This window comes from Lithobates pipiens, unplaced genomic scaffold, assembly GCF_037356315.1.
Source record: "Lithobates pipiens isolate NorthernLeopardFrog02 unplaced genomic scaffold, aLitPip1_a1.2 Scaffold_16, whole genome shotgun sequence".
NCBI classification, from domain to species: domain Eukaryota; kingdom Metazoa; phylum Chordata; class Amphibia; order Anura; family Ranidae; genus Lithobates; species Lithobates pipiens.
The window spans coordinates 161,661,831-161,675,030 of NW_027507748.1; the positions used below are offsets into that span (position 1 = coordinate 161,661,831).

At 38.7% G+C, this 13,200-nt stretch overlaps 1 protein-coding gene across 5 annotated transcripts in view; it reads right to left on the bottom strand.

Annotated features, from left to right (window-relative positions):
- Positions 1 to 13,200, bottom strand: part of CNKSR2 (connector enhancer of kinase suppressor of Ras 2) — a 468,233-nt gene that overhangs the window by 107,416 nt on the left and 347,617 nt on the right. For all 5 annotated transcript variants that reach the window (XM_077480716.1, XM_077480715.1, XM_077480718.1 and 2 more), the window contains 2 exons: positions 7,396 to 7,469; positions 2,843 to 2,914 (listed from right to left, as the gene is read on the bottom strand). In XM_077480716.1, coding sequence (XP_077336842.1) covers positions 2,843 to 2,914; positions 7,396 to 7,469 — 146 coding nt within the window. The remainder of the gene's footprint in view (positions 1 to 2,842; positions 2,915 to 7,395; positions 7,470 to 13,200) is intronic.

Genomic DNA, 13,200 nt, shown 5'->3' on the forward strand with positions numbered 1-13,200 from the left:
AGTAGCAGAATGTATTTTGGGGTGTAATTTGTTGTATGCATATGCTGTGTGTGAGACATAACCTGATAATATGACAATTTTGTAAAAAAAAAATAAAAAAATATTTTCATTTTGAAAAGAATTGTGGGAAAAAAAATTACAACTTTTTCACCATGCTATCTACTTAATACATTGGAATGTCTACTTTCTAAAAAGGGGTCATTTGGGGGGTATTTGTATTTTCCTGACTTGTTCGTGTCTCAATAAATGAGATACACCTGATATACTGAAGGCCTGATCAGATGTGATCAATTTTCACTGATTGGCACCATAGTTTGTAGACTCTATAGCTTTCACAAAGACCAAATAATATACACTAATTTGGGTTATTTTTTACCAAAGATATGTAGCAGTATACATTTTGGCAAAAAATTTATGAAGAAAAATTACTAATTAGCAAAATTTTATGACAGAAACAAAGAAAAAGGCATTTTTTTTACGAAATTTACGTTTTTTTATAGCACAAAAACAAAACAAAAAACCCACTAGTGATTAAATACCACTAAAAGAATTCTTGGATATATTAAAGCCAAGATTTCTATCGGCTTTAGGTTCACTTGCCTTTTTTCCCCCCGCTCTTCTTATCTTTTGGAAGCGCATATCACTGTGATCCGGGAAGGAGGGGAAAGACAGCTCCCAGGTGTCCAATTACCGCTCCATTTCCCTCCTCCATGTGGACTTGAAGCTGTATGCCAAGATTTTGGCCAACCATCTGCTTCCTCTCTAGACATTCCTTATATCTCTGGACCAAGTAGGTTTTATTCCAGGGCAAGAGGCACGGGATAACACAAATAAGGCTTTGAATATTCACTACTGGCTCACTTCGCAGAATAAAAGGGGCTTTTTCTTGTCGTTGGATGCGGAAAAAGCATTCGATAGAGTGGCCTGGGACTACCTGGAAGCAACTCTTAAGAGCATTGGGTTATTGCCAGGGATGCTTGGCAATATACAGGCTCTATACTAAGCCCCTCAAGCCAGGGTCAGGGTCAATGGCCACCTATCGGACGTCTTTCTTCTGTCCAATGGAGTAAGACAGGGATGCCCCTTGTCCCTTCTGCTTTTCGTCCTCTCACTTGAGCCATTCCTAAACAAATTGCACTTAAACTCCGATATTCATGGGATATCGATTCATGGTAGCGGCCTTTGCCGATGATCTTTTACTATTCTTGTCCCAACCACACATATCCCTCCCAAATCTACTCAAGGACCTGGAATCCTTTAAGAATTTGTCCTACCTAAAAAATCAACTATTCCAAATTCCAAGCTTTAAACATCTCCCTCACTAATGAAGAAGTCGAGCAATGCCAGGCCAATTTTCCTCTTAGTGGAACCCAAACACCTTAACCTATCCAAGCATCAAAAACCATTTAAATGTACTGGAAGGCATTTGTAAGGAGATGTGACTGTGGCACTCTCTAAACATATTGTGATTCGGTAGGGCTGCTTTAATCAATCAAAATGTCGCTCCTCCATCGTATCCTCTATATCCTGCAAACTATTCCTATTCGGGTCCCTCCAACTTTTTTTTCTTTATACAAGAAGAAAAATACACAATTCATCTGGGGCAAGAAGGCCTTCAGAATTAAATATGCACGTATTAAGGCCACAAAACACAAAGGAGGGATAGGTTTCCCGGACCTTCAGGGTTACTATACGGCCTGTCTCTTAGCCAGAATTGTTGACCAGAACGTTCATGAGCCAATCAAAGCAGTGGTGGCTCTTGAACGTTCGCAAACCTCTCTACCCTTACATCTCCTACCTTGGTTCCACCAAAGGAGGTACCCATTAACCTTAAGTTCCACTCACTCATCGGGCCCCCAATTCAAGCATACCACCGTTGGGGTGGGAACCCACATGGAGGGTCAAAGAGGTCCACTTTACACCCCCTCGCTTCAACTCTGCCTCCCCCCCAGGTATGTCACACTGCTTCTTACGACTAGGTTGGCCAAATTGTGACATTCAGGCACAACATTTTTTCCTCAAGGGGAAATTACTATCACGAGAAGCTCACATATGATACCTTTCTGGTCATATCTTCAAATCAGACATTTTCTCACTTCACAGACCGATTCCACTATCAGGGGAAACCCTTAAACGTGATGAAGCTTACCTGCACTTGTTCTCAACCACAAAGTCATATGATCTAATATTTCTACTGGGCACTGCTGGACCTGATGTCAACCTTCATTACCTCTATCTACCAGGCATGGGCCCGGGAGCTGAACTTTATGCTCACGGAGCCTGGCTTTATAAAAGAGGCCCTCCATTTATAGCTTTACCCGAGCACACTAATTTCAAGGCTGGTGAAGGCCATGAGATGTCCATATACCAATGGATGCAACAACATGACCCATTTATGGCAAAATCGAAAAAGACCCACAGTAGATACTAAGTTCCAAGGTCTAACCTGACTGCATGGAAACTGAAAAAAGCAATGGACAGCATATGAACAGTTATGGTTATATATTTAAATTTTCCTTTTTACCCACCCAGTATTGAGTAACAGACTACCTTCCCTTTTTAGATTACCTACTGTTCAATAATAGCCTATTTTGTTATGATGAGCAGGCTAGGCAAGTGTATCATAAGCCATGGTAAGTTGTTGGCCAGAAAGACAAATATTTTGTCTTTTCCTACATGGTCCACCATACTCCAAATTTTAAAGGTTAAAGTCTACCCCATGCATAAAAGAAATATCTCTAAGAAAAAGCTGGAAAATGACACAATCGTTGGATAATAAACTACTGTCAGTTCCAAGAATAGACCAGCTCCTAAAATATAACACACAACACATTGTCCTTACCTGTTCATATCATCTAAATTATCAGCAGCAAAGTAGAAGCTTTTTATCTTCGGGTGGCAAGCTTTAAATGCACTACAATGAGAAAGAATAATAAAATAACACTCAGAAAGAAACATTGCATTTTACACCATGCCTAGGAGAGTGTGAATACAATGCGACACTTAACACTTTATAATAACTACCAGATGATAGGAGAATTCCAAACTTCTGTTTGTAAATGAAACAAGGGACATCATTTCAAATAATCTTTAAAAACATACGTAGTGCATCTCTTCAGTACATGCACATTTCCTTGGGGGTTAATTCACTACCATACAGAAAATACCGGTGGATTAGCCAAAAATCCAGTATGCCTCTAACTTCCAGTTTAAGTTGATAACCCAATGCTTTTACTGCACTGAAATACCAAGCAGTGTTGTCAGCCCTGCCTTCTGGACTACAGAACTTCACTTAGCCCTCTCTATCCTTTTAAATAGCATACATCGATTTCTTTCCCAGCAAAATAATACTGCTGCCTTGACTCCGAATAGCCTGCCTATCATTTATACATGCAGTGCCTGTTGGCCCTTAATAACTGTGTCTCTACCTCACTCTGTAGCTAGGGGATGCCCATTGTAGTTAGTCCCACTCTTCCTCATGCTTTAGACTTCATCAAATGTACTGGATTCTGCTGGAGCTAGACAATGTGTGATTTTTTTTGACCCATCTGATGTTCATCTGATATTATCTGCACAAGTATTTGGATTAAAGCTTTCTATGATCTGCAAGATGTTATTTGGATTGAGTAACCGTAAGTTAAAGCTATCTCACCACAACTGGATCAGTTATGGAAATCACACTTTAGGGGCTTAGATGGGAAGCAAAACACTGCTCACAAACTGCATGTAGTGAAATGGTTCTTGCAAAATGTAGTACTGGGTGGGTCTATGTCAAAAACTAAGCTCCCAGCAGCTTCCCATGCATACATTTCCCACATGTACCCTCAAACATCGCTTTTTCCCCTCTAACGAATGTCCTTTTTTCTTTGTTTATCTAGCAAAAAAAAAGCTTTTATTACTCCCACTGACATCACCAAGAGTGTAAAATTATTGCAGGAGCAGCTGCCAGGATTATTTAGACTGGCATATAAACACAAACCCAAGACTACAACCGGCTTACACACATGCCCTTGAGATTCAAACCAGCCTTGTTTTTCTGAGAAATAAATTAATCTATACATGTAGAGATGAACAAAAGTGCAGAGGATAGGCAGATTTTTAAAACAGAATTTCTACCAATACTGCTTGAGTGTTTAGTGTGTCAAAGGCAGATTGGATAACATCAATTTAAGGGCTTACTTTTTTTTTTGGAAAGATCGGCAGGCATTTTCCTGTAATTGCAGCTTTTTTAAAGGGATAAATCATGGGGAACTGTGCATGTATTGCAGACACCTACTGCATGTAATTTATTTTTACTTTGCCCAGATATATGTACTTTAAGACCTAAGAAATAAATAAATCACTATGATTGACGCATCCTTTTATCCTTAAATTGTACTTCGCTCTAAGCCAGTTTCCATCTTCCCACTCCCAGATTTGCAACAATTACATTACTGCAGCTCTGGATTCTCTGTAGTTGCCAAGTAAAGCAAACCATTCAGGTTCAGACTGCACAATGAATCAGCCTGTTAACACCACACGTATTCCTGCCACAATTATGCTTCACATGCAGGAGCTGAAGACAGGCCAAAAGCTGTACATAGGTATGCTTTCACTAGTTTACATATTAGATTATTAATAAAGCAGATTGAGCTCTAGCTGCACATGGTCAAGGGAGCATCACTACACTGGTGGGACTTATCCTAAGCCCACACCCTATCTTATGCCTAGGTCACTCCCAACCTCCAACACTAGTCATATTTACATTTAGCCACTGTGCAACAACTCAGGTCCTAAATCTAGCTGAACTGAGCACACCGTTTTAAAAAACTTTTGAACTAAAAGGGTGATCTCATACGTGCCTGGTGGAGTCCTTAAATAGCTGTTGGCCAACATGAATCTTTTACTATGAGAAAGCAGCTTGTCAAAAGCCCATTCTACCAGAGTTTAAAATTGCAAGTAACTGCTCTCTTAGAACTTTTATCAAACATGATGATGACATTTACTATCCTTATACTGGGACCTTAGGTGCTAAATGTCAACAGTATGAACAAATGAATGCAGCTTACAGCACTACACTCAACACAGTCTGGCAAAACCCAAAGCTTGGATGGCACTGCAGGAAAATATCAACTTAAAGCAGCAGCTATCCATTTTCTGGAAATGTAGCACAATATATGTCTATGTCAGGCAGCAGCACTGTTTCTACTTTTCACTATCACCTAAAGAAAAGTAATTTACTGCAACATGTGCACAATAAAAACTATGGAACAAAATCCAGACTACAAAGAGCATTAAATGAAACATTAACATAAAAAAAGCTCATCCCAATGGTGCGATTCGTTTTTCTTAAATAATCACTTCAGAATAAGAATACTGTCTAACTATATATAAATAGTGATTAGTATTGTAGGAGGCAAATGTCTTTTTTTAAATATACAGAAAAATACAAAAACAAAGATAGTGAACCTCTTCTTTCCAATGGCACATGATCAGATGAGCTGCATATTAGTTGCCCTTTAAACCTAAACAAATTAGATATTACCCCCTATTCAGCGAAACAGTTTGTTCTTAAATATTTTTTTTTTAAGTAGTCCCACCAATTTTTCCAAAATCCAAAATAATTTCTGATTGACTGCTATGGGTTGCGGTACCTAAAGAGGCGCTCTGAAGTTTTGACAAGATTAAGCCCTTGTACACATGGTCGGCCATTCCGACAACCAAATCCATCGGATTTTGTCCGAAACTGTTGTATACACACAGTCGGACAAAGTTATCAGAAAATCAGATCGTACTTAACGTGGCGACTACGTTCAGGCTAGTAGCCAATAGCTTTGGTCTAGGAATTTGATCTGAGCATGCGTGGCACTTTGTCTGATCGGAATTCTCTACACATGATTGGACAAAGTCCGATCGGATCATGTTGTTGGAAAATTTTATAGCCCAGCTGGAAAACTTGGTCCGTCGGATACTCTGGCCGTAATCCGACAACACGGTCCTATCAGACATTGTCCATCGGAATGTCCGACCGTGTGTAAAAGGGCTAAGAGGTATTGTTTTGCATTTAGTGAACAGATATAACAAAACACTTTCAATGGCATATTTAGCAGAGCAAAGATAATTAAATAGGAGAAGTGCAATGTTTCCAGTCTATTAAACCCCCACCCTAGGCTCCACCTCCCAACATGTTTAAGTCTCTGAATACATACCTTTTTTTTTCTACAGGTCATCTGTCTACTCATGCAATGTCACTGGTCTTCTTCCACTTTGGGCAGGGGGTGGTCCTGGATGGTGCAGTGAAATTGCTCAGCAGTGATATGAGCATAGTTCCCTGCAACCTTCTGCTAGGATCCCATAGCAGCTTTATGAAACACCCCAAGGCATGTCCTTGATGCCTTGGGCTCACAGTATGTAGGTTGAATGACAACAAGCAATGAGTCTGTGGGGAACAGTATTGCAGTGAAATTGTGTTTGCTTTTAAAAGATGGACAATGCATTTAAAAATTGGGCTTTAAGAATTGACACTAAAATCAGAAATGCAGGCATATAAAAAATACCATGGTATTCATTTAAGTAATAACTAATAAGCATTTTAAAAAGTATTTCAACCTTCTGTAGTCCCCTGTAGTTTAGGCATCAGACTACATTGCATAGTGCACAGCATCCTGCCAAATAGGAGGGGAGTGCAAAGGAATCGATCCCTTAAATGTGTTGCAGGTTCTTCACTATCTAATCCAGGACTGGGGTGGACCTTCACCAAAATAATGTCCTTAAGGCTCGGTTTCCACTAATGCGCCATCATGTGACATGGGACTGTTACGTCGCATGACAAGTCTTTCCTCATGAGTTCCAATGAGTACCATTCATATCTGTACAACTTAAAAGTAGTCCCTGCACCACTTTGGTCCCACTTTGATGTGACTAGAGGTCCATAGAACTCAAGAATACACAGGCATCGTTTCCAGTCACATGAAAATTGTCGCAAAATCACGCGACTTTCAGGTCGCAATAGTGGAAACCTAGCATTAGTAGAGAAAAGGGAAAGTTTGGTAGTGCTTTCTGACAAGAATATCTGGATTTGAAAATTGGCTGGGGAGAATTAAAACTTTTGGGCAAGTAACACAGTGATCGTTTACAACAAATTACAGTTTGCCTACAATTATTTATGAATAAGAACTCATTGTTCTTAAAAGTCATATTGCAAAATTATTAGTAGACCAGCTTTAGAGAGTCTGAACAGTTCAGCTATTACGGTACAAATTACAGGACAGTTTTCATTTAGTCTGAATGTTCCATTTTTCCTGCTCATCCTTGCTCACCAATGGACCCATTCACCATTACATGAACTACCTATATGTCTAAACGTACACAATTTTCTTATTTAACAGTCACATTTTATAAACTATGTTTACTTACAATTTCTTACGACACTCACTGGCTCGATCTATTTTAAATTCTGGTAGACTAATAAATCCTTCAGCTTTTTCCTCCTAAAATGTAAAAAATGTATATTATTTAGATAGCACAAGGCCAAAATAGCGAACATAGCTGATTTACTAGAACTATAAAAATAAATGACCACCTCATCTGGTTAAAATGTTACAGATCTCAATAAAACCTCTGGTCCTCAGATCTTGAAGACCAAACAAGTGCCCATGTTGGATCTTCTAGCCAACCGATTAATAGTCTTCAAACACTAGGCAAGTGTAAAGCTGGGAGTGTCTGATGAGTGCATAGAACTGCACATTTTTGCAATCTAAATTTGCATGTCCATGTTCTAAACATGGCAAATTAAACACCACCATAATGATAAAACTGTGGATTAAGATTGGAGGTTATATGTCCAGCTTTACACTGTACCACACTATCAAACTACCACCTTGTCAAATTGCTCTTCACAATGTTCAGGTTAAAAGGCTAATTCATTGCCATGCAACTCCTCATTCCCATGAAGTTTTATTTCAACACACTTTTTAGTTTCAGATTGGAGGAGGGGTAAAATCTCAAATCAGGTTTTAATACTTGTCTGACAACAATTACAACACGATAAGGTTTCAACCTTCTTAACCCCAATAATGGACAAACTTTTACTGTTACTATTGTATCCATTGGTGAGAGCCCCCTTCATTTCCTGTCCAAGTAACACCTGACAGTAGGACAGGAAAAGGGATAAGAAGGTCCAATGTACACTGCTGCTAAACAGACATTCAGAGGCGGTTGGACACTTTTCAATATTTTGAACTCATTCAATATTATGTTATGTGTACATGTATACAGGTTCGTTTACTGTCGTTTTTAGGCAGTTGCGTATATAGGTCTTTTTTTGAAGGCTAAAAAATTTGTTCAGACACTGAAGTTTCAGACGCCAAATTTAGCTACATGCGGCTAAACACGGTAATCCGTGTTTTGTTTATAGGCGGTTTTAATTTTTTGGCCATTTAAAAAAGAAAAATATATATATATATATATATATTTTATTTAAACGCTTCTAAACTCAAACGAGGAAAAACGCCGCTAAACGTGGCATGTAAAATGTTTTAAAAGTGGGTTACTATCTGTCAAGTTAAGTCCTTCAAGAGAGGTTGTAAAAATGTCCCGTGTATATGGAGCCTATGGGAGCAACAGTGGCAAAACAGTGAGTAGTAAAACCTGACAAAAGCTTTAAACCTCTGCAACTCTATTCAAAACTAAAAAGACGTTCTGGCCATGCTAAAGTCAACTTCAAATACAAGCGTATCTATTGATTTATTCAAAATAAGGGCCTTTGAAGAAAAACTATAATATATACGGTGGTAAAGTGTCTTTTCCCATAGTACACTAGGAAAATGGAAAAGGAGTCCGATTAATTGCTCTGGACTATTAGATTGTTTTTTCTTTATGCGCATAAATTAAACCCTTTTGACGCTACGGCACTTCATACGCCTTATATGAAGCTTATTTATTTATTCAAGTGTAATGGTAGTAAAATAAGTAATTTTTAACCCGTTTAGGTTAACATGGGGAAAGAAATATAACTAGTTAGCGATGCAGAGGGCTTCTTGTAGCTCCCCCTGAATTATTGGTTAGTTGGGCAGGAAAGCATCAAGGACCACAGCGTTTAAAGGAAACAATTGCTTTTCAAGGAAACTGATCCTTAAAAATATTATAACAAGACAAGAATGGTGCAAAGCAAAGACAAATCAAGGAATTACGCTGTTTGGGCGACAGAAGATATTTGCATTGAGTAGACATGAGAGATTCAGGTGGTCTTTTATTAATGATAGGAAATGAAAGTTACTTTTTTATTTGCATATTACAGTAGCCATATTTTTCATCAGTTGTTAATGGATCTGTGTCTGTCTACCATATAGTATTTTATTGTATTTGATTGCATTATTCAATGTTGTGCGTCTCTATTTTGCACACAACTACCTTAGAACCTGTAGAAGATTTTATTGCTGGACACCATTCTTATTAGTTTTATGCCCATATTATTAATACTAATTGCACTGGATTCATCTTATTTAATTATTGTGGACAACACAGAGGGATGTATTTATAAAACATTTGCATAGCAATTTGTCCAGTGAAAGTGCATGTACTTTTATTCTGTGCAAATGGTAAAACAATTATTATTAGGTTAATTCCTGTGCTAGTCAAATGTTTTTCATTGATTTAAAGTAGACATTTGGATAGAGTAATACAGGGATATGCAATTGGCAGACCTCCAGCTGTTGCAAAACTACAAGTCCCATTGTGCCTCTGCCTCTGGGTGTCATGCTTGTGGCTGTCAGGGTCTTGCTATGCCTCATAGGACTTGTAGTTCTGCAACAGCTGGAGGTCCGCTAATTGCATATCCTTGGAGTAATAGAACTGATGCCTGATGAAGGAGCACGCATGCTCCGAACGCGGACCCCAACGATCCATCAGCTGACCCCCGTGACGCTGCGATACCGAGCCGGAGACGCTGGGAACCACTGGTGCCACCGGACGAGAATCTACAGCCAAAGAGGACAGCTTACCCCAGGGAACCCTGTGATGTACCTGATGACCATATAAATGATGTGCCTGATTTACTCCAATAGAGAGTGAGTGGATTACCTTGTGAATAAATACCTGTGTTTTATTATACTGCACTTAGGTTGGCGCTGTTTTTTGTTTTTGTGTTTTTTTCTGTTTGTATATCTCCTAAAGGTGCCTTCTACCCTTGAACATGCTGCCTCCCTGCTTGTGCTAAGAAATCCTTTTCTCCCTGTGGCTATAATCTACCATCTTCTGCTAATAATTGCACAATGTACTATTGACTATTATCTGGCATTGCTTATTAACAACTGCAGTACTTTGTGGATTTGTCTTTTGAAATACTACACTAGAAGTCCGAATACTACTGTCACAGAACATACCTCCCATCCCCCCACCCTCCACCCCATTTCTTGTTTGTTTGTCTGTCCTGTCCTTTCCCCTCCCCCCCCCCCCCCCCCTTGCCTTCCCATTAGTCTTCCTCCACCCTGGATATATGTAAACCAGCAGCGCAACAAAAAAATCTGCTTTCTTTTACTTGGAGTAATAATAATTTTTGCCGCCTTTGTCCCATTGGTGAGATTTCCCTTCACTTCCCACCCCATAGACAAACAGAAAGTGAGAATAGATCCCTGCAAATTAAGGTAATCACTTAGGGACCCCAAGGTCACCAGAACTAGTGCCCCCTATGGAATATTTCCCCTCTATTACTTTTCTGGGGATAACTCAAATTGTTGGATTTTCTTTTAATTTCCCTTTTAATAATCATGATAAACAGGACAAATAGAGAGGGTGAATATCAGGCACACAGACAGAAATAAAAGAAATAAAAACTGACTGGTGTTCTAATCCATCTCCCCTCTATCCAAAACTAACAAAAGAAAAGTTTTGCCTTTAGTTATCTTTTGAGAAGGAAAATACCACATTTGGCCACTAGATGGTAATACGTATCATGAGGATTTCCTATGATATTTATTGCTACGCAGTGGATAAATGTGGTACTTTGGGTTTTATTTACTAAAGGCAAATCCATTTTGCAATACAAGTGCACTTGGAAGTGCAGTCGCTGTAGATCTGAGGGGGAAGATCTGAAATGAGGGGAAGCTCTGCTGATTTTATCATCCAATCATGTACAAGCAAAAATACAGTTTTTTATTTTCCTTGCATGTCCCCTCAGATCTAAAGAGAATGCATTTTCAAGTGCAAAGTGGATTTGCCTTTAGTAAACCCCCCTGTGCTCTGTATTAAAAAAAAGGACAATGCATATTTTTAAAAACACCCCGAGACTTAATTTTTCCATATTTTTTAAATTCTGCATGTTTAGGTATAATTATTACACACATGGCAAAAAATTACTATATTAATATACCGTACTCGTTTCATATATTGGTATTGTCTTTGAATTTTAGCCTATATATTTTTTTCTATACTACAGATTTAAATTCTACACATTAATTAGCATCCTTTCTATCAACACTGGCACAGTGTTGTAGAAAGGAAAAATAATTCACAATTTTGCTTTTCGGATAAGTTTTAAAGTTATAACAATTTTACTGCTTCTGGGTGAAATCCTGCTTATCTACGTGTGTGTATATTATAATGCTCAGCCAGTCATTCAACTTTAGCTGTCATTGCACACTTTTGTACAGTGCAGCCAAACTGTCAAAACTGGGTAACATTATTTAAAACTGTACTGTAGTGCCGCAGTGCCATATAGATTGCAATCAATACCAAATAATAGTAAGAATCTACAGGGAGAAAGAAGGGAACACATGAATCACAAGAAATGCGTAGGCAGAGATGAGAGCAAGTAAAGCAGATTAAGGAGGAAGGATTTGGCTTGCAGCAAAGGAAGCTGGTGCTTTATACAACGTTAGGTTTAGACTATTTTAGTTGCATCTGTACACAAATACAAGGATAAAAGAATTCCAATATATAAAAAGGATTTCTATGTCAGCACATATCACACAGAAAGCTAAAGAATATATATATATATATATATATATATATATATATATATATATATATATATATATATATATATATATATATATATTTTAGCGAAGCAAAAACCACATATACACACACACACACACATAATATATATATATATATACACATACACACACACACACACACACACACACACACACACACATTATATATAAAAATAGTGTGAAACACACACACACAGTACCCATCCATTTTTTCCTGTAATGTTAGTCCCCTATTTACAAACCTTGCGAGCTTTTGAAGATACGAACATAGGTTTGCATGTCCAGTCGTGTGAGTTAGTTCACACTTCTGTTGGTTGCAGTGCTGTGTACTTTGCTGTATACAGTACTGCATCTATACTTAATGGATTTTGTTTTACATTATTTGTGTGAAATGTGTTATAAACCTATTAGGGCTAGTTTACACTTGCTTCAAAACATGGCTTCAAACAGGCTTTGTTAAAGTTTTCTGAATGCCAGGCAAAGGCCCTGTCACTAAATAAAATGGTCAGCTTACAGCCCTGTTTACACCTTGCTTTTGCTTGGTGCTTTGATGAGGCTTTGGTGGAGCTTCAATGGGGCTTCAGTGGGGCTTCAAGCGAGCTTTGCCATAGACTTCTATGAAGACACTTTGAAGCACCACTGAAGCTACATGGGGTATCATTTTTGAAGCGAAGCCAAAGCAAAGCGAAAGCAAGGTGTAAACAGAGCTGTAAGCTAATCATTTTATTTAGTGACAGGGGCTTTGATTAGCGTTCAGAGAGTTTTAACAAAGCCTGTCCGAAGCAAGTGTAAACTAGCCGTTAATGTGTGTTGAAGCCGATGCAAGTATAAATGAGCCCTTACAGTAATATTTTGGGCCAGTTGTGTTAGTTGGGTATCCAAGATAACTTTGTTGGACTTACAAACGTGCTCTCAGAATGGAACTGGTTCATATGTAGGGGGCAGCATTGCAATTTTTTAACACAATACACCACAGCTAGCAGCTTGGTTCCGAAACGCTAAATATTTTAGGATAGCATAGGAATAGTTAAAGGTTCCCTTTTCTCCCCATGTGTGGGCCTAGGTCACAGGGTAGCATTATCTGAACCCTATTGGCATTAGTGAGGTGCAGTGAATCAAATATACCGTAGTGGCTGACCATCCGTGGTGGCTGTTTTTTTTTTCTGGGATGGGGCGCAAACAACCACCCCCACCCCTCGAGCAGCCAGCGGTACTCTCGCCCCAC